At 40.7% G+C, this 27951-nt stretch overlaps 2 protein-coding genes across 2 annotated transcripts; one reads left to right on the plus strand and one right to left on the minus strand.

Moving 5' to 3' along the window:
• The first annotated feature begins 4886 nt into the window (after positions 1-4886).
• SF3B5 (splicing factor 3b subunit 5) lies at positions 4887-5642 on the plus strand. Its single transcript, XM_044448884.1, has one exon. It carries the CDS (start codon positions 4969-4971, stop codon positions 5227-5229), a length of 261 nt encoding a protein of 86 aa, XP_044304819.1. The 5' UTR covers positions 4887-4968; the 3' UTR covers positions 5230-5642.
• A 1362-nt stretch (positions 5643-7004) lies between these two features.
• ZC2HC1B (zinc finger C2HC-type containing 1B) lies at positions 7005-23183 on the minus strand. The gene is made up of 7 exons (XM_044423284.1): positions 22897-23183; positions 20342-20406; positions 18246-18365; positions 17260-17398; positions 13690-13820; positions 8607-8712; positions 7005-7819 (listed from the first exon to the last, which is right to left on the minus strand). Exons 1-7 carry the CDS (start codon positions 22931-22933, stop codon positions 7746-7748), a joined length of 672 nt encoding a protein of 223 aa, XP_044279219.1. The 5' UTR covers positions 22934-23183; the 3' UTR covers positions 7005-7745.
• Between the last annotated feature and the right edge of the window lie 4768 nt (positions 23184-27951).

The raw sequence follows: 27951 nt of genomic DNA on the forward strand, positions 1-27951 counted from the left end.
CATGTTACTCTCTTCCGTTGTCACAAGCACTATCCTGCACCTGGGAGGTACAGGCAGGCTGGGACAGGGGATGCCTGAACGTCTGCCCTGCTTCTGTAGTGCAGCTCAGAACAAGCCAGCTCTAGTCTGGCAGCTGCAATCAGCCTCAGTCCCAGGACAGTTGCTTGTGGCTCCTGAATCTCAGGAATGTGAGGCCTGCACAGACTACCTGGGACTCAGTGCCCCTCTACCTTCCATTAACTTGTGGGCACTAATGCTTAGTAGTACTAGTAGTATTTACATTTATGCCCACTCAGGGAACCTTGTGGCTAATGGGGCAAGCTAAAAATACATACATATATAAAATCTGCTTATTCCTGGCACTGGGTCTCAAGGCTTCTTACAATACTAAAAACATAAACTATTAAAAGAGTAAAAGAAATGTTCAAGAGTTAAAAGAGTTAAAAATCAGCTAAGATATTAAAATTATATCAACTACCAAAATTAAGACAACAATAAAAACAACACAGACAATAGAGATGGTCCAATACAATCTCACAGGTCTAGAGAAGCCCAAAAGTTCTGCTAGAACAGATTGTTTTCCTGCTTTCAAAAGCATAGCAGCTACACACCAATCTACCCTTCCTGGGAAGGGGTTCTACAGCCTTGGGGCAGCCACTAAGAAGGCCCTCACCTGCATTCTCACCAAGTTTGTCTGAGAAGGTGGCAGGAGCAAGAGGAGGGCCTCCACTGAAGATCTTAGGGTGCAGACATATTCCTGAAGAAGAATGTGGTTTTTCAGATACACCCAAGCTGTGTACAGCTTTGAATCCTGTTAAGTAGATCAGCATTATCATCCCAGTATTACAGATAGTATTATCTTCCATTGCTTGTTTACCGAGTAGTCTCCTAGTGAATGTATAACTGTGCTGAAACTTGATTTTTAATTGTAAGCTGCTTTCTGAGGGCCAACTCTAAAAATGAAGGATTAAAAATAAAGAAATAATCATGATTACTTAAAGAAATAATCAGGGCTTCCCTGCTGACATGCTCACTGTGCAAACCTATCTACTCAGAAGTAAGCCCCATTAAGCTCAATAGGACTGACTCTCAGGTAATTGTCCATACTCCCTGGAAGCAACACAAGTTGCTTGCACTGCTAGTCAATAAAACTGCCCTGCATTATATTCCAGAATTCAATAAAATTAATGTCTATATGAGCCCCATGAAATGTTTTACATTCTGTTAATTATTAATCTTTAACTTATGTCCTACCTGTACAAATGACTATAGTATTCATAATCTTCCTGTCGGCATTGCTAGTTCAAGATGGCTTCCTGTCACCAGGAAATAGCAGGCTATGCTTCAGATGTTCCAGCTGAGCCATTTCATCATTCATGTTGGTGTGATGGAGTGATAGCAATACCTCTAGGCTTATGCAAATCTTTTATTAACTTTCTCAGAGGCCTAATCTACTGATTTACTGTTTATAGTTGGATTTAGCCTCATTTGGAATAAAGATAGGCAAATTCTGTCAAGTTAAGGAACAAAAATTTTGTTGAGTTCAGTTCCTCAGATTGACTTTAAGTTGAATTTGTATGCAAGTCAGATTGCATGTGTAAAAACTATATAAAACACTTAAACACATCCATATACACTAAAACATCTTAAAAGCAATACAGCATTTTAACAGTAATAGTAATATGGTAATAATAAAATAATGACAGGTACTGAAGAAAGATTGAGAGAATTCAGTTGTTGAATAACTGAAGTCTAATGCTTTCCCAATATCTGATGGCATCTCAACTTTCTCTTAACACTTTCGATTGTGATTGATTTTTCTTTTCTTTCATGAATCACTTGCACTTGCATTGGATTTACATTTTGGAAGCAATACTAACTCCATGTGATCAGGAACACACTTGCTTAGATACACTACTTTTTCATGAAAAAGTGCTGTAGTTCCACCTCTATTGTGGAACTAATTCCAACTTCAAAGCTCAACAATTTTTCCTTCCTCCTCCACTTTCCCTCCTTCCTTTCTTCCTTCCTCTCCTTGCTGCCCGGCGCCCGTGGCCACCCACTTGCTGCTCAAGACAAGGCAAGACTTCCGGGTTTGCTTATTTGTATGAAGGGGCTGTTCTAACCTCAGATGTTCGTAACTGGGGGGCTAGGTGTATATGAGTCTACAAATAACAGTGCATGATAGAAACATTCTAGTGATTGAAAATTACAGGTGTTGCTGTGGATAGAGACTATATCTAAACACTGTTTATATTGTGTTGACTAGTCCCAGTGCAGATACTGTGGTCATATTTACCTGGTTTTGGTTTAACAATGAGCTGCTTTCACTAAGGGAAGATTCAGTCATAGTGAAAATAGGGTGACACACCTTTTTCAGTTTTATATGCTAGAATTAAGAAGAACCACTCCAAACCACATAATTGCAAGATGTGACTTTCCTCCAGATTCATGGAGCCTTTAGACAATGCAGCTTGTGTCATCTTCTTACTGCAAGGGGAGATACTTGGGAATTCCTTTGACAGAATGGAGAAGTATATTTGCCTGTAATCCATCAAAGATAACCTGGTTATTTATTGACCTGCTCCCTGAAGATAGGCAAAAAGAAACTGTATAGCTTATATTTTCATTTGAAGAAACTCTGCAAGATAAAGGACAATTATTTATTTTTCAATTTATATCCTGCCTTTTTCCTACAAAGGGCTCAAGGCAGCTTACATCTCCTCCTCCATCTTATCCTCACAACAACAACCCTTGAGGTAGGTTGGGCTGAGAGTCTGTGACTGGCTCAAAGTCACCCAGTTGGCTCCATGGCCAAGCGGGGACTAGAACCCAGATCGTCTGAGTCCCAGTCCTGCGCTCTTAACCACTGCACCACACTGGCTCTCTTAATTATCAATTATTGCTGACAATTAACTTTATATTACCTATATGGTAGCATTATTTGCTGTAGGCACCAAGCAATTATGTGCTTATTTTATTAAGTTCATAATGTAAAGTTAAGGATTATTAATTATTGCAAACAGATGCATACTTTGTTACAGTGTAAAAGCAACTCACCTTGTTTTATCTTAATTTTATTTTACTATCATATTATCCATTAATTTGTCATGACTTTTGGCTATATGCTACAAGACTGTTTCCTTGATTCAGACAGTTATAATATTAATGTTATAATTACAATTATTACATGGTAGTCTGAGGCTTTCGTCACAAGCTAATTCATTGGAACATAGCAGCAGCTATTTCTCTCTCTCTCCATGTAATAGTCTGTGATGGTGTAGTGCAATCATGCAGAAATATTCTGAAGCAACCATACACAGGTTACCTTTGCAGTGCTTTCTGTTATTACTCTTTTTCACCTGACTGGAAGCTTTTAATGGGGAGGAGAGAGAAGTGAAACCAAGATCATGACACATCGCAAGTTAGAAAAAGATTCATATGGATCAGGAAAGCAATAAAGGCCAATAATCACCCCGGATAGGGGTACTTACACTGCACTTTTGGGATAAAGGTTGAAGAGGTCTGACCCATAGCTAATATAATTTGAACAATATAATGTCCACAGTATTGATTTAAATGGCTTCCAGATGGAAGGTGTTTAGCACTATGAATCAAAATATATTATGCAGATAGTTCTAATTTTTCTCAGTCTTTTTTTGAAAATAAAAGTCAAAACCAAGAACAACAGTGATGCTAGAAAATGCAGAGTATCATCTGCAGGTGAATTCCCAGCCGACAAACAATAGAAGGCACAATTATGTGTTGCTTCACCAGTAAAGGACTAATGCAACAGGCTCCACAGTTTGAATACAATACTCAAATATTAACCCGACCTTAACGACTGTTCCTAGGATTACCGTGTTGTGGCCATGCTAGTTTTTGCAGCACTGAAATACGAATTATTAATAGGTAACTCTGACATCTCGTGGCCATTCAAATTAACTTCAGGGGAAACCTCTTTGTAATCCCAAGTAACTAATACTTTAAAGCCGTTTTTTTAAAATGTCAGCGAGTTTAATAGTATTGATTTTAAGCAGCATAAAGAAACCAGGTTCGATCCTTCATTTAGAAGAGAAACTCGATGCAACCACCTCTTCCCAAGCCCTGTTCGGATGGCAGTTCCGTGACACGACCATTTATTGCTTGCACGAATTGATTCTGAATTCGGGGGCAAGAAGAGGCAATACTATCTTTTCTAGCTAGCCAGAAAAAGTGCAGTGATTTCTATTAGGAAAGAGCCCGGGGCACAAACGTGCGTTCGCCGATTCGAAAGCCCCTGTTCTTAGATGCGTGTGATGCTGCGGATACTTGTTGGAAAAGGTGCGAGCACTCAGTGCATGTTCAGAAACACTCCTTTCAATTATTACTTCACACGTCTGAGGCTGTTCCCGTGCCCGAGTTATGCTTATTTCACAGGCGGTATTCATTATTACCACAGGCCAAGCAGACCTTCGCTCCTTCCCACATGACGTGAGGAACCGCTCCATACAAAAGGCAGCAGTCAAATGATGGAGCACACACGCAGGTCAGGGGATGCTCACCTTCCTATTTTAATTTCCCACTCGCCTCCGGTTTCGCTAGGCGCTCATCTGCATCCAAAGACTACAATACCCAAGATGCAATTCGAGGCCTCCTCTTTCCCCGCCCCCTCACACACTTTTTTCCTTTCTCCTTTTCCCCAGGCCTCTCCTTTCATAATGTTCATAAAAGACGAAATGAAAGCGATTGTCTCATTCGTTTCAAAGAAAGGAAGAAACGTTGGGGCAGGACTTACACACACGCGACCAGTAGTATTTCCCCCTCCTTCACTTGAAACCAACGAGAGGTAACGGAGATGAATCCGGAAGAGGAAGTATGTGCCTGCGGGGCCCCGCCTTTTCCGCCGGCCTCCATCTTGTGCGAGGCAGCCGCGCGAGTTCTTACCGCGTTGTCTGCTCTTGCCCGCCAGCCTCGAAGTGCCTCACCATGACGGACCGTTACACGATCCACAGCCAGCTGGAGCATCTGCAGTCCAAGTACATCGGGACGGGCCACGCGGACACCACCAAATGGGAGTGGCTGGTGAACCAGCACCGGGACTCCTACTGCTCCTACATGGGCCATTTCGACCTGCTCAACTACTTCGCCATCGCCGAGGACGAGAGCAAGGCCCGCGTCCGCTTCAACCTCATGGAGAAGATGCTGCAGCCGTGCGGGCCGCCAGCGGACAAACCGGACGAGTCTTAAGCCGGGAGCCTCGCCGCCGCTTGGTGCTTTCCTTCACCACGGACCGAGGCCGCGGGAGAGAGAGAGACAGGGCGGAGCGGGGCTGCTCCCCGGCCCCGAGGTGCGGGCCCGAGAACCGCTGGACTGTTCGTTGGCGCCGCGGCCCACCGAAGCTCGGCTCTTGGAGCCCCTCGCAGCCAGGAGGGCTGTTGATGACCGCCTTGCCGCGACAGGAGCGGCGGCAAGCCGCGCCCGCCGGACTGAGGCGGCCCGCAGCAGACTTTCTCCACAGCCTCGCTCTTTCGGGCCCGGTCAGCCTGCGCGCGGGTGGTGGCATTTCGGGACTCGTCACTGCGGACTGGTGTTCTCTCCAAAGCTTGCTAGCGTTTCGGTAGCTTTTTTTTTAAATAAATGCATTGCCGGGTGTGTTCTAATCCGTGTGCGTGAATTTTTAATTCAGTTAGAAAACTCATGAACAAAGGGCAAATGCTACCATATTAAATGCAGTTGTCAGATTGCTCTAATAGTCGTAGTGGGTGGATAGACAAAAGACATCAATGGTTTTCGCTTCAATTGAGAGTTGCCGCTATGGGAGGGTTTTGCTGTTCCTACTGATCTTGCTATGGGAGGGTTTTGCTGTTCCTACTGATCTTGCTGATTTTTTTTTCTTCTTATTTAACAAAGGCAGACAATTCCCAGAGTTCATGGGCTGCACCGAAAAAAATTAAAATAAGCTAAATTTGACATCCTAAGGATTCCATAGTGTCAGAAGGATCATTTTCAAAACAAATTTGTGCTATCACTGAATTCGGTTAGGGGCCACACTGAGGGGAGATTAGTGGAGCTGCATACAGATTGCGGGCCACATGTTGCCCACCCACTTGCAAACCCAAGTGGCAAACCCAAATTACGTACAGCTAACAAATACCTTTAAAAATGTACATGGAAAACATGAAGCAATTAGCAACACAGTGGAGTGGACTCTTAATATGTACAATATTATCATTTGGAAAAATTAAGTCCATACGAATATGATTTTGCTTGTTTTATTGCATAGTTCAATTCATCATACAAGTCTTCAGAGATGCAATGCTGAATCTATTGGTGAACTAGTTTGCTGATCTCTAGGTGTAATGCTGTAAAATGTAAAGGCGGCTATTCAAAGACCTAGGAGGCATGTTTGCCTTATCTTCTGCCCTGTGCTGGAGCCCTAAAAGCATTAAACCATCAGATAAGTGGTGAAATAAAGTAATCATAACAGAAACATGATGTGTTTGTTACTACAATCCTAAAAAAAATTTCCCAGGAATTAAGCTCCTGAGCTCAGAGGGGCTTAATGTAAATGTGTTGAAGATTACACAGTATAGACTACAAAACATTTTGTCATTTTTTCCATTTCTGACTGACCACACAAGTTAGTAGGTACAGGAAGGAATGTGAAAATCATCTTTCAAGTTACAAGAATACACTACAGCAGGGGTGGGCAATTAATTTTCCTATGGGGCCACATAAATTTTGACAGTTGTTAAGGGCCGGACCAATACACTTACAGGTCTGCTCAATATATATCTCTATAAAAACAGTAAATGAAACATTACAATGATACAATGAAAATGTGGAGCACAGAACAACACTAATGAATATTCACAAAAACATTAACATTACATGAAAAGCAATAAATTCAATTTAGCAGATCCTTCAAAATAAAAGCAGTGCAGTTGTATTGCTTGCATCTACATTACGATGATATATATTTGCATTGACTTGTAATTTGCCAGTGACCTCATGCGGGCAAGTCAGGGTCAGCTATCGGGCCGGATGTGGCCCGCGGGCCGTACAATGCCCAGGTCTGCACTACAGGAATCAGCAAAGTTTTATGGCTTGCAAACTTTGGAAGTGCCATATCAAAAACATTCTATAGAGATGCCTTATGGTATGTCAGAAAAAGTACAGAGTGTAACACACTGATAAGACAAAAATAAGGAAAAGATTGGTGACTGCATAGTGATAGGGTAAGAAACCAGATCCTTTGGACAGTTACCCAGATATGAGTCCCACTGAACTCTAGTAATTGTACAAGAAGATTGGATTGCACACTATATGCATGTAATTGAGGCAGCAAAGGAGAAAGGGATTGCAAATAAGCAATAAGCTTAATTCAAGTGGATAACTGGTAGCAGATGCGTTTGCACAGGATATGAGGAGTGGGAAACCAGGAGAGAATTTGTACCATTAAAGGAAATAGACCCCAGTTCTCAAGCTATTGAAGGAGCTTATGTTGATGTGGCTTAATAGGCCTGGAAGTTCACAAGAAAACTCAGTATGTAGGATCCATTTTTAGAACATACCACATTACTGAAGCCTGTGATACAGGGGTTGGTACCAAGAATGGGGGCTAAGTTTTGAAGAAACCAGAATTAGCTCCAATGACTCCTGAAGAGATTTTCTACTATTATGGCTGCAATCTAGCACAAGAATTAAGTGTGCTTAACTCAGGGTTGGATTGTAGCCTGTAAATTTTCAGAATTAAATACTGCTTACCCAGACTCCTTTCCAGACTTAATAGCAGATGTTTTCTGTGTTGTTTCAATAGAAGTTTCAACAGCATGACCTTGAAAATAATAATAGTTTTGTAAAGACTTTTGCAAAACTATGGGCTGGGAATGATCCAGCAGAAGTCAAGCACTTGGAGGATATATTGATTTTGATAAGTGATCTATGCACTAATATTGCTGTCTTTCATTAAATTCAGTGTGTTTTGGAGTGCTTGACTGTAGTTTGATTATCCCAAACTCACTTTTCTGAGCTTTGGTTAAAAATATCAGTCCTACTTCTTTCATGGCACCATTGTAAAATACAAGGCAAGGACAAGGGGTAGGCCACAAAAGAATTCTGAATATTCATTATAACCAAACCAAATCTTATATCCTTTGTCCTCTCTACCTGCATCCCTAGAAATTTTTATATACCAGCTTCTCTGCAATTTGCACGAATAACCGCAAAATAATACCTATTAAATATCCATTAAAATGCTATAGTATATATAACATTAAAATGTTACGGTACGGAATATCAAACTACAGAATGCCACACATTTGCCTTTATACCTGTGCTCTACACTGTTCTAATGAGTTTCGAACAATCATACCACTTAGCTTATCAAAAATGACAAGGCAGAAGCCCATCCTTAGTATAGCATTCATGTAAGCAGTGAACAAAACCCAGAATCTCTCTTCAGGGTTGTTCTAAGCTTTCCAGTTAATGAAGTTGTGTGAAATACTTGGAATCCTTGCAAATACCAAATACTTACAGATTTGGAGGTGCAGTTCAGGTAAGATGAATTTCTTCTCTATCTTTAAGTATTTCTAAACATTAAAGCAACATGTTTTGTCCCTTACCTGATACAGGTTGGGTTGGATTGGAGCCTTCTTGTGATTTGTTCCGAAGCAGTGTTCCCACAGCACTTGTTAAAGTTGGTTCTTTCTTAGGAGTTGCTTGTTTCCCCTGGAAAGAATGCAACAGATACCGCAAGAGCTCCTTGGCATAGGCTGGTGATGCAAAATAGTTGCTCTATCACATTTGTATCCTGACTGTTCAAGAAGGTGGGCAGGGGTTTCTCCCATTTTATCATATCAATAACCCTTTGAAGTCTGTTCAACTGAGAATGACTTGCCACCACTTGATCCCCAGTGAACTTCATGGCTGGGAGAATTCATAGCTGGACTATTTCCTCAATACAGTACTACCAAATACATCACAATGGTTCTCAACTAATTAGGCCTTATTTTAGCCACATTTCCTAGAAAACTCCCTCATAAGTTTCACATAGCCAGAAAATCTCTTCAAAATTCTTCATATGTGTCCTACCAAAATAGGAAATGTTGCAGAGGAGATCTAACTGGAGCATGGGAAAGCTCTTGCTTCTGGGGACATGCAGATAATGTGTAGTTGGGGCTGGGAGGCTGGCATGAAATAACAGTAGCAGGTCTTGCCTCACGACTTACAGCAGGGGTGTGGCACAGTTTTTAGAGCTACTATCTTTGTAAGCCAAACTCCATCAGTGATCACTGGATATTACAGGAGCAGATCAAAACATTTGAAGCACACCAGGTTGCCTCCTCATGACCAAAATGGGTGGGTGATGGAAGCAGAATAGCGGGAGCTTGCTGAGGTCAGCCCCACCTAGGTAGATGTCCAAAAATACCTTGGCCTGATTTTGCAGGGTTGGAATGGAAGGAAGGGAAAGAAGAAGACTAGGAGAATGTTCTACAACTTTTCCATCATATTCTTCATTTCCACAGAGGGGCAGCTGGGTGGTAGTTCTCTATTTTCCCCTTCCTTTGCCTAATTTGCTTGTGTGTAAGAAGTAGTCCTTCTGTAGGTTGGTGCCCTCCAGGTGTATTAGACTACACTTGATCATTGGCCATGCTGGCTAGTGTGGATGGGACTTGTAGTAACACAGGTTGGGAAGGGCTGTAAGAAGACTATGTGGTGCAGTTTGACCTTATGCCCCCACCAATATCTATCTGTCTGTCTGTCTGTCTGTCTGTCTGTCTAACAAAAGGAAAGTTGGCATGTGTCGAGAGCCATCAAACACTGTTGTACATAATCTGAATGTTCTGGCTAAACCTAAATAAAGTACTCCTTCATGGATCACTGCCTTGTTGTGGTGAAGGGGCTTGTGTAGCTCAATGAAGCTATGAGCTATGCCATGCAGAGCCACCCAAGACGGACAGGTCATAGCAGGGAGCTCCGACAAAATGTGATCCACTGGAGAAGGAAATGGCAACCCACTCCAGTATCCTTGCCGTGAAAACCCCATGGACAGTACCAAAAGGCAAAAAGATATGATGCTGCAAGATGAGCCCCTCAGGTCGGAAGGTGTCCAATATGCTACTGGGGAAGAGCAGAGGGCTAGTACTAGTAGCACCAGAAAGAATGAAGAGACTGGGTCAAAGCTGAAAGGACACTTCTGGTGGTGAAAGGAGAGTCCGATGCTGCAAAGATCTATACTCCATAGGAACCTGGAATGTAAGATCCATGAATCAAGGCAAGCTGGATGTGGTCAAACAAGAGATGAGAAGACTGAGCATCGACATCTTAGGAATCAGTGAACTAAAATGGACAGGAATGGGTGAATTTAATTCAGATGACCATCAGGTATACTACTGCGGACAAGAATCCCTCAGAAGAAATGGAGGAGCCTTCATAGTCAATAAAAGAGTAGGAAAAGCAGTACTGGGATACAATCTCCAAAATGACAGAATGATCTCAGTTCAAATCCAAGGAAAACCATTCAACATCACAATAGTCCAAATCTATGTCCCAACCACTGGTGCTGAAGAGGCTGAAGTTGACCAGTTCTATGAAGGCCTACAACACCTTCTAGAATTAACTCCAAAAAATGATGTCCTTATCATCATGGGGGATTGGGATGCTAAAGTAGGAAGCCAAAAGATAACTGGAATAACAGGCAAGTTTGGCCTTGGAGTACAAAATGAAGCAGGGCACAGGCTGATAGAATTTTGTCAAGAGAATACAATGGTCATAGTAAACACTCTTTTCCAACAACCCAAGAGACAACTCTACACATGGACATCACCAGACAGTCAACACAGAAATCAGATTGACTATGTGCTCTGTAGCCAAAGATGGAGAAGCTCTATACAGTCAGTAAAAACAAGACCAGGAGCTGACTGTGGCTCAGATCATGAGCTTCTGGTTGCAAAATTTAGGCTTAAATTGAAGAAAGTAGGGAAAAACACTAGGCTGCTCAGGTATGACTTAAATCATATCCTTGATGAATATACAGTAGAGGTGACAAATAGATTTAAGGAATTAGGTCTGATAGACAGAGTGTCTGAAGAACTATGGATGGAGGTTCGCAACATTGTACAAGAGGTAGCAACTAAAACCATCCCAAAGAAAAAGAAATGCAAGAAAGCAAAACGGCTATCTGAGAAAGCTTTACAAATAGCTGAGGAAAGAAGGGAAGTGAAAGGCAAGGGAGAAAGAGAAAGATACACCCAATTGAATGCAGAATTCCAGAGAATAGCTAGAAGAGATAAGAATGCCTTCTTCAATGAACAGTGCAAAGAAATAGAAGAAAACAATAGAATAGGGAGGACCAGAGATCTCTTCAAGAAAATTGGAGATATGAAGGGAACATTTCATGCAAAGATGGGCATGATAAAGGACCAGAATGGCAGGGACCTAACAGAGGCAGAAGAGATTAAGAAGAGGTGGCAAGATTACACAGAAGAATTAACGTCCCTGATAACCATGATGGGGTGGTCACTGACCTCGAGCCAGACATCCTGGAATGTGAAGTCAAATGGGCCTTAGGAAGTCTGAGCAACAAGAAAGCTAGTGGAGGTGACAGTATTCCAGTTGAGCTATTCAAAATCTTAAAAGACAATGCAGTAAAAGTGCTACACTCAATATGCCAGCAAACTTGGAAAACTCAACAGTGGCCACAGGATTGGAAAAGGGCAGTTTACATTCCGATCTCAAAGAAGGGCAATGCCAAAGAATGTTCAAACTACTACTGCACCATTGCACTCATTTCACATGCTAGCAAAGTTATGCTCAAAATCCTACAAGCTAGGATCCAGCAGAATGCGGACCAAGAACTACCAGACGTACAGGCAGGATTTCGAAGAGGGAGAGGAACTAGAGATCAAATTGCCAACATACGCTGGATCATGGAGAAAGCTAGGGAGTTCCAGAAAAACATCTACTTCTGCTTCATTGACTATGCTAAAGCCTTTGATTGTGTGAATCACAAGAAATTGTGGCAAGTTCTTAAAGAGATGGGAGTACCAGACCATCTTATTTGTCTCTTGAGAAACCTATATGTGAGTCAAGAAGCAACAGTGAGAACTGGACACGGAACCACTGATTGGTTCAAAATTGAGAAAGGAGTTCAGCAAGGCTGTCACCCTGCCTATTTAACTTATATGCAGAGCACATCATGAGAAAGGCGGGGCTAGATGAATCACCAGTTGGAATTAAGATTGCTGGGAGAAGTATCAACAACCTCAGATATGCAGATGATACCACTCTCATGGCAGAAAATGAAGAGAAACTAAAGAGCCTCTTGATGCGGGTGAAGGAGGAGAGTGCAAAAGTTGGCGTGAAACTCAACATTAAGAAAACTAAGATCATGGCATCCGGTCCTCTCACTTCCTGGTAAATAGATGGGGAAGAAATGGAGGTAGTAACAGATTTTATTTTCCTGGGCTCCAAGATCACTGCAGACAGGGACTGCAGCCAAGTAATAAAAAGATGCTTGCTCCTGGGGAGGAAAGCTATGGCAAATCTAGACAGCATACTAAAAAGCGGAGACATCACCCTGCCAACAAAAGTGCATATAGTCAAGGCTATGGTTTTCCCAGTTGCAATGTATGGCTGTGAAAGCTGGACCATAGGGAAGGCTGAGCGCCAGAGGATTGAGGCCTTTGAATTGTGGTGCTGGCGGAGACTCCTGCGAGTCCCTTGGACCGCAAGGTGATCAAACCAGTCAGTCCTAGAGGAGATCAACCCTGACTGCTCTTTAGAAGGCCAGATACTGAAGATGAAACTCAAATACTTTGGCCACCTAATGAGAAGGAAGGAGTCCCTGGGGAAGAGTCTAATGCTGGGAACAATAGATGGCAAAAGAAGAAGGGGACGGCAGAGGATGAGGTGGCTAGACGGAGTCACTGAAGCAGTTGGTGTGAGCTTAAGTGGACTTTGGGGGATGGTGGAGGACAGGAAGGCCTGGAGGAATGTTGTCCATGGGGTCGCAATGGGTCAGACATGACTTTGCGACTAACAATAAATAATGTGCTGGACAAAAATAATTGCTCATTTGTGAAAGAAAAATTAAAACATCTGTCTGCTGAACAAGCTCTGCTAAGGATGGAGCTGAAATTCTTTCCAGGATCCTCTTGTGCATTTTAATCCTTTCAATGACTGCTATGAGTTTGATATCTAGAACAGCTATTAACTTTGATCAATAATGCATCAGTCCCTGTCCGCCTGAAATGTTTTCTTTGAGCTGTGCACATTCTTCCTGGAAATGTCTATTCCTTTATAATTATGTCTTCAGATTGCTGTGATTTATCCCATATCATCACTGTTATTTTTGGTAGCTTAGAAAAGATAACCTGTGAAAACATTTTGTTTTTTATACTTGAGTTTAAAATTCTAATCAAAGGACAGCTTTTGAGGATAAAACAATTCACTTGAGGGAATGAAAGAGTGGCAAAGGTTATTATTGGAAAAGAAAATATTTTCTTTAAACATGTATCCATTGGCCAAAACCAATATTTTCCTCCATTTTATTTAGAGTAAGGGAAATGGCGGGGGGGGGGGAATCCTTTGGGTAGACTGCCTTTTCTGTAACATTTTCCCTCGGCTTTGTATGTCTTATACTGCTTGCCACTTGAAGACGGTAAAAGTGTAAGTAATAAATAGCTTGAAACTTGAATTACTTACAGCGGGTGCCTTGGCTCCTTTCTGTCCTGGAGCAAAAGCTCGCCTGGCAGCCTGTTCTTTGCAGAAATTGATGTGCCTTTCTGCTGCAGTCTCATTAAACCTTCTCATGCAGTAAGGGCACTGAATATAATCTGAATGCAGCAAAGCAACAGCGGTTAATTAAAAAAATCTATTTGTTAAGTATGGTAGAGATGACTTGCTATGCAAGTCCTAAACAAGAAATGATACAATGTATATTATGTCCTGTTTTAAGTAAATAGTTTTCAGAATTATGCAGCTTTTCAAATCATACAGAACAGAAACAGAAACAAAGTTAATTAATATTCAGCCATGTGAAATATTAAGGAGGTTACATTTGCAAATATATTTGCTTATTTGTTTTTTTAAGGCTTTTATATCCCACCCTTCACAATGTCACAGGGCGGAAATGCAATAATATAAATAAGATACAGTATCCAAATTGTAGTAGATAAAATACAATCTTAAAGCACTACTAACATTTCAAATAATGGGAAAATAAAAAGGATTTGGCTTGATGCTGAAATGAAAAAAAGCGCTGGTGCCAGGCGCACCTCTCTGGGGAGCCCATTCCACAGCTGGGGTGCCACCAGAGAGAAGGCCCTTCTCCAGGTAGCCACTCTTCTGATCTCCTTCGGACCTCTGCTCCAGATCTTAGGGGATGGGCAGGTATATATGGAAGGAGGCACTCCTTCAAATATCCAGGTACTCAGCCATTTAGGACTTTATAAGTCATCACTAGCACCTTAAATTGGACCCAGACTTCAATTGGAAGCCAGTGCAGATGGTACAGGATTGGTGTTATGTGTGTTTATCTGCTGGTCCCTGCTAGCAACCTGGCTGCTCTATTCTGAACCAATTGAAGTGTCCGGACCATCTTCAAGGCCTGCCCCATGTAGAGCGCATTACAATAATCCAGTTGGGAGGTTACCAGAGCATGGGTCACTGTTGCTAGTTCATACTGTTATTTCGTTCATGTTATCACAGCTCATTTAGTCAGTTCATAGTGCTTTGACTATAAGATTTCCCTCTCTTGACAATTACTGAAAAAAATTTACAGGCTGCTGTAATTAGGCAAGGACCAGGATCCAGAGAAATGTTTGGGCATCTGCTATTTTTCATAATTTTCCTTTCAAGGCTGTCTCCAGGCTTTGAAAACTGCTAAACTCCTATGAGTTAAAAACACAGTTTTGGGGTAAAAGGGAAGCCAGATGTTAATTACATTGCCCACACCACCAGGAGATGCAAGGACATTTTAAACCATAAAAATATCTTTTTCCAGTTATCATTTTGAGGGATTGAGTTACTATACCCAACTCACATACTTCTTGGATAGCAGGGTAGGGCCAGATTAAAATATCAATATTGAAGTCAGAATAAGTAAATAAACTTGCATAAATGTGCTCAATTTTCACCAAATTACCTTGACCAGAAAATTATTTTGTCTGTTTTGTTATATCATGATGCAGAAAGTTTCTATTACAGCTAATGCTCAGGAAACAACTTTAGCTTGTTTAGCTGCAAAGGGGAATTTTTCAAGGAAATGTCTCATTGGCTAGTTAATTATTCCTAAATAGGAGATTGTATTGCAATGTTTTATTTTTCTTTACCCTTCTCTTTTAATGAAGCTTATATAATGACTTCTCTCAAGGGAAATAATTTTATGTCATATTCTAATTATACACTTATTTCCTGAGTAAATGTGAATGCCAACTTATTTACAGCTACAGTTTTACTCATCCATCTCAGGCTGAATTTGTATGGGGCTACCAAGGACATGATAAAATTAGAATTTTAATTGACATACTAGACTTATTTCAAAATAAGCAAAATCCCCCAATACCTTTTTGAATGTGGAGAGAAATAAATATGAGGTGAAAATAAATGTGATCAAGGTGAGTTCAACTCTGAAGTTATTCTAACAATTCCTCCTATTCTTACATCTTCATGTGATTTTTAAGTGAATTTATAAATCATTTAATTTTCTTTGGGAAGTACACCTATCTAGATTTTCAGTACACAAATTACAACTACCTATTGGGGTGGGGGGGGGGTAGAGTTAATCTTCCAGAACTCCAAGCTTATTATTGGGCCTGTCCCCTAGTTCTGTTACAGGTACAAATAAAGAGTTTCAAAACTTAGTTCCCCTTTAGGCTCAAGTTGAGATGTATTACCTGACTGTTGAAATCTTAGGAAGTAATAGGTTTCTTATTTATTTGGGGATCTGCTTTAATGCTGCAAGATATATACTGGGGTGGCCAGACTTGCTCAATGGAAGAGCCACATATGGTAAATGTCAGATGTTTGAGAAACGCAAGTGGCCGCCTCTAGGTGGCAAGCAGGGCCCACGGGCAGTGGCTGCAGGCAGCAAGCGGCCAGTGGGCACCCACGGGTGGTGAGCCACATGCCACAAATTCAAAGGGCCACATGCAGCTCCCAACCCTCAGCTTGACCCCTGCCCCCCCCCATATATATGGAAAGTATTGGACTATAGGCACTGTTTTGACCTCTTTATCCACGACATATTCAAAAAGTTGTTTTAAAATAGCTCATAGATCAAATTGGGCTTCCTACAGTATTGACACGTAGCTCCTCTGACACACTTCAGCAAACCTTGATGTATTAAAAACTTAGTTTGATTTCATTTGTTGGCATTTAATTCATCTTAGACATTTGTTCAGTTTTTTAATTCCAGTGCAAAGTAACTTCTAACGTTCTATCTTTGTTACTTGATTTTGATCTTTTGATGACTCTACCTAACCATGTAATTGACTTATCAGAAACTCAAAGATACAGATAACATTTCTATCTCAGGGATCTTTAAAAATGAACCAGAATATCCTATTCTTGGAAACCAACGATGCACAACCAAGGATGCACTATAGGACGGCTGCATCAGGTGTTTGCTGGGTAAGGAGCTACAGATCCATGCATAACACACACACCTCACTCACATCCCTTCCCATAACTTTTACAACCAACATTCTCCCCATGCCATGCCATCAAATTTTTAATTTTTGCATCATGAGGGAAGGAGTACGTTACACTGGGATTTTTGCAGTGTACTTGACGTACCAGTGGCATTAGTATATTCTCCTTTTCACCCCTCTGACCATTCGTATGCAAGCCCAAAATGCTTGAGTACCTTAAAAAAGGAGGTTTACTCTTGAGATGTACTTTTATTCTTCATGGTAGTAAAATAAAATAACAGCATCCTTATCACGAGAAAGCAGCTGAACTTGAATACCAGAAGTCAGAGAATGAAGCAGTGGTGGTTGTTAATGTAGCATTTTAATACGTTTCGTCTTTTTAGTTTGGATGCTTCTGCAGCAATCCCAGTGATCCTGGATCTCTGTTTTCCATTTTATAGAGAGAGAAATAAGGTGGAGAGATGCCCTTGCACAAGGCTGCCCATGGCTGAATTGCAACTGCTGTTTTGCCAAGTGAGAGCCCAGCACTATCCACTGGCTCTGGTTACAGCCAGCTGTTTAAACAAGGTATTCGATGCATTTTTGTTAAAGACGACACAGCATTTCAGGACAAGGGAATCACCTGGGTTGATGGTTGGAGGTGGAGGCGGTGGCAGGGGGCGGCCTTCTTTCATGGCTATAGTGGCAAGTTTGGCTGCTCTGATTGCAGTAATGAAATTCTCGTGCTGCTGTCTCCAGTTAGATTTTTTCTCCGGTTGGTTCTGGAAAGGGTATATTTGAATCCACCCAAAATCTATTATTTGTATCAATCAGAACATACATTAAATAAAGGCATAATCCTAAATTATTTTGAAAGCAAATTCAAGAGATAATAAATGCAGGGATAATGATAAAATAGTAATAAAACCATTAACAATCTAATAATAGCTATTTAACACAGGTTTATTTATGTCGCACATTGCCCTGGTTTACTTGCACCAGGAACTCAGAGGGGAGGTGCAGCTGCAGCTGCCACCACTGCCACCAGACAGGCTAGTGGGTAGGTGGATGGTGGCCTGGATGTTGGATAGGTGGGAAGGCTTGTGGACCTAAGTGGGCAGAAAGCTCGAAAGAGGGACGGGGTGTGGCAGATAGTAGATGAGTAAGGGCAAGAAATTGAAGAATTATGATACAGTCCTATTTTTTTCTCTTACTTGAGATGCCCATTATGGACACTTAAATTTGTATCTGTGAGACAGGAAATACAAATTTTAATATGGACCTAAAAGGGGCAATCTCCCAAATCTGACTCTTTGAATAGTGCTTTCCCCAAATGGTTGCTTAAATCTCAGAATTAAGGAGAGAGGAAGAAGAAAGATTATACACCATCTGTTATCAGATAAAGAAATGGAAGCAGATTTCCAGGCGATAAACTGCAACTCTGTACAATAGAAACTATTATGGACCTTTCAACCCTCATTATTTATGGAGTCTTTGGGTATAGAAATCACACGTCCCCATCCTTCTCCATGATGAAAATTCCTGTTCATACAGTATCAGGAAACTTAGATGCGTGCTGGAGCCTAGTGTCTAAAATATTTGAGTGCCATGAGCCTATTTTAAAGGTACCTTTGCGGGTGGCTTCTTCTTTATTGTCAGGATTTCAGTTCCCTGCAGTCGCTGTTTCAAGGAATCGAATGGCTTCCGCTTTTTGTTGAAAACTTTTCTGCATATTGGCACATGTCTTGTCTAAGACACAAAAAGAAACATGACCCCTTTTGCACTAATATTGCTACACATTGCTATACTGAGTTCAATGTAGGGTTCTAGAAATTCAAAAGGAGAAGCTGTGATGATTCTGGCCTACTTGATAAACTCATTTTGGGTGTCAGAAAAACTATGCCTGCTGTGTGTGTTTTCCTGTGTTTGGATTGCATTACAGCCATGGGACAAAACTGATTATTCTGTCAAATCTGCCTATCCTTCTTGGGATTTTCAAGTCCAGTATTAATACAGGATGGAGTTCCCAGCAGAGATGAGGCTACTCAGCATGAAATCATTCATGACTTTAACAGCTCTCATGGGCCCAGGACCTTGGAGGTTTGGGGATATGATCTTGTTACCAAGCTGCGATGTTTTGGAATTTTAAAAGGAGGAATCAGTAATCTGTTCTCTTCTTTTTCTTCATGCTGATTCTTAAGAGATGCACTTATAAGGACTATGTGGCTTTGCAAAAGCTGCTTCAAGCCAAGAATAACATAGGAGTTACATGGTTATAGCCATGCTGGGCTTTCTGAAATGGTCAGAAAAAAGGACTTGTTCAAGTTTTAACTCTGATTCCCTCTACCTCCCTGTGGACCCTTACACAAACTAAGTAGAATAGAAAGGCTTCTGTTTAAATGATCCTAACTTTGCTATTTTTGCTACAATTTAGCTTCGTTGTAATAAAATTACCCCCTATTTACACGTTAGTATAGTTTGCAGTGATACATATTTTCTCAAAAGGACATGTACTTAGAAGTAATTCCCATTTTCAATTGATTTACTGACATTTAAGTGTTTAGAACTGCAGCTTTTATGCCTAGATCAGCAAAGGTAATCCAGTTTTTCCTCAGAGATTTTTTATTTCGGGGATCCATTTGGTCATGGCAGCTGCTGAAAAATAGTCCTTGCTAACATTAAGTCATTACATGGGCTTGGACTGAGAAACTTACTCATGTGCAGATCCACACAGGAGTTTAAAAAGGAAAGCAAAAACCTATCTGGAGACAACATTATTAGCTAGCGACCTGAATACATGCATTGGCCCAAACGGCTTACTGGCCAGTCACAGTGTGTGATGGGAAAAGCATGTGGCTGCACTAATGCAGGATCTAGAGGCCATCACAGGTGCTTATTCGAGCTTGTGATTCTGGAAAAATTGGATCAGGCAATTTCTAGAGGCTGAGGTCTGTGCAGAGCTACCATCTACTAGTAACTGCTATTTCTTCACACTGTATTCACATTTATGAATATCAATATTACACAAGCCAGTGTGGTGTCATGCTTAAGAGTGTGGGACTGGGACTCAGATGATCGGGGTTCTAGTCCCTGCTTGGCCATGGAGCCAACTATCTCACAGGACCTCACAGGACTGTTCTTGCAGGGATAAGATTGAGAGCAGCAGGAGGAGAATGATGTAAGTTGCTTTGAGTATGTTTTAAGAAAAATGCAGGATATAAATCAAAGAAATCAGTACCATGCCAGATTGGACCAAAGGCCTATCTAGAACAGAAAGCTTTAGTTACAGGGCAGTATAGAAAGAATTCTGTTCATACAGTAGCCACCCACAAGAAGGGCATGAGTGCAACAGTCTTCTGCTACTCTTGATCCTTTGCAACTTGCATAGAAAGGTATCCTGGCTCTGATTCTGGAACTGATACGTAGCCATCATGACCAGGAGTTGTTCAGGAAGAACGCTGCTTGCCTCATGCTAACTCCACTTATGTACTCCATGAAGAATGCTGCCATCTGTGAAAGCTGCTATTTTAAACAAAGCAACAATGGGGACTAGTACTAGGATTGCCACCAATTTCCTTTATTCTTTCAATGACTAAGGCTGCAATCCTCTAACCATCTATACTGGAGCATGCCCATTAATCAATGGGAGTAAATCCTAACCAGACATGCACAGAATTGAACTTAAAATATGATTTCTGCCACTTAGTACATCAAGTCTTATTTACCAGTACTCCTGGTGCAAACTTTCTTCCACAGATCTCACAAGGAAGCAAATTCTGGCTGCCCACATCTGTGAAAAATTAAGTATACTCTTTAACCAGGTTTTAGAATATCCAAGAAATATACAATGGCTCATTCTGAGAACATGTACAATTCCTACAGCCTTGCCTCTGAGCCAGCGCTTTTCTCCTAAGAATCTCTCAGGCTAATAGGGGCATGGGAGAAGAATTCTAGTGATATAGGAAACCAGCATCCAAAACATATTTTCTTTCCTAAACATGATTGCACAGTGAGTCAGCTTTGTCTCCATTAGGTCATCCATCTTCAACTTGGCAATGAAAGATGATTCTGCTAACTTGTCTAGTGTCTTCTCTTACTTTTGGCTCATTACCTCTAACAGGTTTCTTTATGCCACTTATGTAGATACAATTCTGACACAACTCCTGAATAAGTCTGTGCAATGACTGACAGGACAAATTCCATCCTCATATCACCTTTCAGAAACTATTTCTGGAATGTGTTTTAGGTGCAGCAGTTTGTTTTGAACACAGCTAGTTACAACTGTCATGTTGCAGGAAGACATTTGAATGTCTGTTTTACTTATTATTTTCAGGAGAATACAGTACATTTTGTGCATGAGATCACTCCAATAAGCACAGGATTCTACATATAAAATATATTATAGTTCTGTAAAATAGATCAAGTTCTGATATTACAACTGAAAATAGCTATCCTGTAATGACATAATTCTAGAATTATGACATACTGAAATATGGTCCTTCTAGGAATCAAAACTGGGATATTCTGTATAATCTTGTCTAACTTACCAGAACACCTACAAGTAAAGGAACTGTTGGATACAACACAGACATTTACAACGGGAAGGTTTATTTTTCAGGCACTGGGATACTCTGCTGTTTTTAAATAATTACTACATAAACTTAGGGCAACAAGGTATTCTGGTCACTGAAAAATACATCTGACAGACTTAACCTACAAAAGCAAATAGTAAGGTAATCCAGAGCCCAGCTATTCAAATAGTAATATGAAATGAACAATTCTTTTGAAAGCACTGGGAAAGCAATAGGCTGTGTGTATGCATTTATTAGTTGTGCTAAATTGAGTTTAATAGAGAAAGCACAATCTCTGCTCCATCCATAATATAAACATATTGTTCATGGCCTATTAGTATGGATGATGTGTTTTGAATATTTAGCATTTCTTTGGTGTTATTCCTAAGATCCTTTACATTTATAATTATTAGAAGGAGAATGTCTTCTCACTAATCTCACAGTGCTTGTAACTCAACTGTAATATGAGTATAATCACAATGGATAAATAATGCTTAAATAATGCTTAAATGGAGATAAATAATGCTTAAAAGAGTTTAATATAAGGGCCAAATTAACACTTTCATGGGTATAATCCAACAGGCCACACAGGGGTGGCGCAGGCATACTTTTCCCAACAGCTGCACCACAGTAAGCAGTCCAGGAGCACAAAGTGGACCACAGTACTGCTCTCACCCCCTCTTCAGTATTACACTTACACAGACCATTGTCATGTGAGCAGACTTCTGCTTGTGCAGCTTTCCTCTTCCTCTCCTTAGCCTGCACAACCTACAGATCAGTTCTGTAGAGTTCTGCAAGCTTCTGGAGCAGGTTAGAAGGGGCAATTCATCACTAAGACCTATTCTGCTCACAGCTAGACCCAATCCACTATTAAGATGAAGATTGCTTTTGACTCAGATGTGCAATCATGTTTTAAAGCAGTTTGCACATTATGATTTTAAACCAACAATAAGTAGATGGCTCTCAATACATCTGCAACGGAGCATCGTAGCTAGCTCTGAAAAAAGAGAAATATCTGTGGTTTTCCCTTCCTTCTAGGACAGGTTGCTTTGTCCCTTAACTACAGTTAGATCAGGAATGTGAAAGCTGTACTAGGCCATTCTGACAGTGAAATCTATTAGACTGAGTGAATCGAAGCATACTTAACTTCTGTTGAATAGTGCTCTGAGTCTAAGTTCCAAAGATGTTTCCTACCTAGTCCAAAGTCTTACTCCTTCTGTGTCATGTACACTTACTGTGCTAATATATGCAGTCATAACCACAGATATAGGAAACAGCACAAACATACGAAGAAGAAAGTGAATGGACAACCCAACATGCATCTAGCTTATGCGCCTCTGTTTGTATCAGTTATATGCAACCCCATCAATGCAGACAAGACATTGGCGTCTTTTATCTTCTTAAGATTGATATTATTCATAGACTCTTACCCAGTTAGAGGGGGAAAAAGCTTTTCTAATCATTCAGAAAGATATTGTAAGAAGGCTAATATGCTGCATTAGGATCCTGATTATCACATTGCTTGTGCTTACCAAAGCAGATTACACAATTTCTTCTGCTCAGGCCATTGGAGATCAAATTACACATCATACAAATATTAGCCAGGCTGGAATGTCTTTACCTAGATGTAATGACGAGCAGAGAGCCTGGGATACAATCATTTGAAGAGAGATAGTTATCTCACAAAATCTACTGGGAATAGTACATACCTGTGGTACTTGCTCTATTCCCAGTAACCACACTCATCTCATAGCGCAGTGATTTCAAATGCCCTCAGTACTTTTTCAGGGAGAGAGAAACAGCAGGTAGTTTACTTTTCCTCGACTAGATCCTTTACTTGCAAAAGCCCAGGTTAAATGTCATTGGCTAAGAGAGCAAACAATTATGACACACACAGCCTCTCTTATCATATAGTGATGCAGAGGAAAACTGAAGATAAACTGGTCTAAAGCTGTTTGCTTTTATATAAGATCTTTTCCCAAAGCACAATATAAATGCATCTGCTTTCTTTTGAATAATACAAAAGCTTGATATTTTGTTGCTTCTTTAGGTAGCAATGTATTCTAGAAATGCAGAAGGAATGAGATATGCTAGAAGTTAGCAGCTTATGTGGCCAAGGTGAACTTTTCACCATTTACTCTCATCTTGTATTAAATGTACAGAGGGAAACAAGTACTGCATAAATCACAAGATGTGGAGATAGCTATAAGCTTAGGAGAGGGAAGGGAAGGGAAAAATCTAGAATGACTGTAAACCATGCTAGATAAATGTGGATAATTTTCACATTCAGAGGCAGTATGAGTAACAGATGCTAAAGGAAGATCTCCCCTTTTCCTAGACCTGGTTCACATGACATGACAACCCATACTAGGTTGTCACACTGTTTGAACTCAGACCACTTCCCACACAGTGGCTTCTGTTGGGGTGACAAGCTGTTGACCACTCATGTATGTTCAGTTGATGAAAGGCTATCACGTTGTTCAAACCCGGAAGACCAATTTTCCATCACTAGTAGCAGAGATTGGCTAGCGACCTGGTTAGCAATAGCAGCAAACCCCCTTTGTGATCTCATCCATGCTGCCACCAGTGACAGCCCCACCACCACAACCCAAGCAGTACTTCAGAGTGACTGGCAGTAGTTCTTTGTCCATTTTTATTGAGCCCTAGAAACTTGCACAAGTGTTTTCTTCATTTTGTCCATGAAAGTGCACACATTTTTCAGGTGCATGCTTATAGCTGTCTGGAATGTGTAGTCTTAGCTTGTCGATGGTCTTACATGTTTTGGCTGTCAAAAGGAAGTAGGGTAGGTAACATGCATGGAAATGGACATGGCAAGACTGCAGGTAGGCTCATTTGCACAGTTACCAGATGCCAATGGAAAAAGCAGTGAAAGTAGGTATACCAAAAGGTAGTGGCAGTAATACAATCCTCTGGCTTTTAAATGTTGAATTGATAGTTCTCACTGTCTACTTCCCCAAGATTCCAGCCACTGCAAAAAGGGGGGGGGGGAATGTTAACTCTTCCCACACTTTTTGGAGCATTTACTGTTGCAGTTCCCTGACAGTTTTTTAAAAAACCCAGAGATAGCTGATGAAAGCAGTTGAGTGAATGTCACATCATGGAGACAGGAGAGGGCAATCTAAGTACCACTGGTGTTCCTTTTGCTCCATCCCATCATTCTTCCACTTTCAATTAAAAAAACAGCCATTGGGAACATTTGTGCCTTTTTTGGACAAGGAAGTGTATGCAGCTTTAATAGCCAAGAAGTAAAGTGAGAGAAAATTTAAGGGCAGGGAAGTGAATAGAAAGACAACTTAAGAATTATTGCACGTATGCAAATTTTCCCTCCATTTACTTCCCAGACATTACATTCACATCTATTCACCCAAAAATGTGCATTATTTAGAATGAGTAACTGCATTAATAAGTGCTGAAAAGGAGAGTTCAAAAAAATGGTTGGGAGTTATTATCTCCCCTATCTGTAGGAGCCAGAGAAACGAAAAAGCGCTGAGAAGGAGAGTAGCACTGAGAAGTTTCATTTCAATACTTTAAAGCCAAAGGACTACATTTCTAAGGGGAGGATACTGTTGCCACCCCCTTTTGATCCACCTACTTCCGCCACTTTTCTCATTTAGTTTTCAATGAACAGTAGGCAACTGTTCATCGTTCATTCTCAGCAAGTCAGTCTACACGTCTATTAACCACCCCATTTCCCTTTGACAACTGGAACTCACAAGGACATCGACCAGGCAACGTTAAACATATTGGACAGTCATAAGTATAAACTTGAACAGCTTGTAAAAGGTAGACAAAAACAGTTTAAGAATGAACACAATTTAAGCAATTTTCAGGGGGTGAAAAAGACAATGCTCATTGTAGTTTTTGAGGTTGGAAAAATAAATACAAGAATAGCAGGGTTACAATCAGTGGGAAAGGGAGAGAGAAGATGGGTTCTCTGCAAAGGACACTGGGAAAGCAACTGGAGGACTGAGGGGGAAAGAATGGGAGAACATGCCATGATGAACTTAAGCTGTCAAGCACACTGTGGGGTGTTTCAAGAGCAATCCGTCCCATGTGTCCTATTTGTTGGATAGCTTAGCATGACCTGTGATCACACCTGTACTAGTGTTCATGAGCTTCTCAAAAGTATCTGGCCAGCTACCATTGGAAAGAGTGTTGGATTCTTAGTATGATACTTCAAGGTACTTTTTAACATACTGACAGTCTCTGAGAAGCACCCAGTTCAAGTGAAATCATCATTAGGGGATGAAGAGGGAAAGGTTTTTGATTGTCTACATGTAGAAGAAATAAGCAAAACAGAATAACCAGTCAAAGAGGCCTAAGTACCAAAATGGAAGTTGCGCATGCCAGGTACATGTGAAAAGGGACATTATACAGCTGTTTCTAAGCAAATGCTGGAAGCCTCAGAGCCAAAATAGGAAAGCTGGAATGCCCAGTTGCAGAGATCTGAAATATAGTGGGTGTTATGGAAACCTAGTGGAATGGAGAGAACCAGCGGGACATGAGATAAGCTCTACAGGAAGAACAAGGAAGAGCATACCGGAGGCAGTGCTGCTCTGTACATCAAAAAGGGCAGAGTGCAGAAGACTTGAATATTTCAAAGGTGCAGACTCCTCCACAGAAACACTGTGCTTCATGATACCTGACTCAAGAATGGATTTAGTACTAAGAACATGCAATTATCACCCAGTCCAGAACATGCAGGGTGATCTTGTGATAGAGAAGGCCTCAAAATGAGGAAGTATGGTAATAATGGGTGACATCAACTGCCCTCACATTGACTGGAAAAATGCATGATCAAGTATGGACAAAAAGGTGTCATAAATGTTCCGTGATCCATGGATGGAACCAGCCAAAGGGGAGGCAATCCTAGTTGGGGTGGCCAGGACCTAGAATGAGATGTAAATGTCGTTGAACCAATTGTAATCACAGTGTTATCAGCTTTAATACATATTTAAGAGGAAGATTGCCAAAGAGGTCCTAAGCAGTCATTTTGACTTATCTAAAATGATGGAACTGGTAAAAAGGAAGTTGAAAAGGAACATCAAGTTCCTTCAAAATTACTCAAAATCACAGTAACAGTATGTTATGCCAGACAGGATGTATTCTTGAAATTAAGAAAGCTAGCACAAAGTCCAAAAGGACACCAGCATAGTTAATGAGCTGAGTCAGAGAAGCTATTAAAGAAAACCCTTCCTTCAGAAAATGGAAGTATTGCACAAATGAGGAAAACAAAATGGAGCACAGGCTTGCACAAGGCAAATGCAAACAGACAGTAAGAGTAAAATACAGTTATTTTATTTTACTGTATATATTTTAATTGTCATTGTTTTAATGTATTTGGTATTCGATGTTGTAAGCCGCCCCGAGGCCTTGGCAAGGGGCGGCATAGAAATGTTTTAATAAATAAATAAAATAAAATAAATAAAGAGAATCAAAGAAGCATTTTGAGAAGCACATTGCTAACATCAAGGCCAACAATCAATAATGCTTTAAATATATTAAAAGCGGGAAGCTAGCTAGAGTCACAGTTGGATTATTGGATGATAAGGGAGTTAAAACAAATATTGGGGGCGTATAAGGGTTAGGGAAGAGAAGCTGAATGATTTTTTCCCATTTATTTCCACAGGAGGGGATACAGGACTGATACTTGTTCCTGAACATTCAGGAAGGGAGCTTGAGAAACTAAAGCAAAGAGTGAAGACATAAGATGAAGTTCTCAACCTTATTGACAAATTGAAAGCTAATCAATCACTGGCCCCAGGTGGTACCCATATTTAAGAACTCAGGAATGATATTGCTGACTCTCCTACAAAAACAGACATGTTTTACATCAGAGACCTGGAGAATGGGCAATATAGCACTAATTTTTAGAAAAGAGATCTGGAAAATTACAGATCAGATAATATTGGTACCAGGTAAATTGGTTGAAAGTGTTATTAAAGATAAAATGAATAAGCACACAGATGGATGACCTCTGCTGAAAAAGAATCAACATGAATTCTGCAAAGGTAAGCCCTGCCTCAATTTTACAATTCTTTGACAATGTCAATAAACCAGGTGATCTGGTAGACATTGTTAACCTGGACTTGCAAAAAGCTTTTGACAAAGTCCCTTGCCAGAGACTTCTGAGCAAGCTGGGCACTCATGGAGGAAAAGCAGAGATCCATTTATGGTTAAAGCACTGGTTAAGGAACAGAAAGCAGAGGGTAGGAATAAAGGTGAATTCTCCCAATGGGGGCAAGTTCATTGTAGGATCCTACAGCAATTCACTTTAGACCAATGCTTTTCAACTTGTTTGTAAATGATCTGGAATTAGGAGCAAGCACTGACATGGACAAGTCTGTCGATGACACCCAACTATTTCGGATGGTGAAAACTAAAAGGGATTGTGAGGAGCTCCAAAATGATCTCTCTGAACTAAGAGAACAGTCATCAAAATGACAAATGTGGTTTAAAATAATGCACATTGGGGTAACAAAAATCTCAACTTCAGGTATAACCTGATAAGATCTGGGCTAGTTGTGACTGACAGAGAGATCTTGGGGTTGTTGGGAACAGTTTGATGAATGTGTCAACCAACTGCGCAGCTGCAGTGAAAAAGGGAAACTCTATGTTAGGCAAAATTAGGAAAGGAATTGAAAATAAAACTGCCAGTATCATACTGCCCTTATGCAAATCTATGTTGCACTTGCAGTTCTGGTCTGTACAGTTCTGGCCAATGGAAAAAATGCAGAAAAGGA

Source organism: Varanus komodoensis, unplaced genomic scaffold (assembly GCF_004798865.1).
Source record: "Varanus komodoensis strain SLA01 unplaced genomic scaffold, ASM479886v1 scaffold1, whole genome shotgun sequence".
Lineage (NCBI taxonomy): Eukaryota > Metazoa > Chordata > Lepidosauria > Squamata > Varanidae > Varanus > Varanus komodoensis.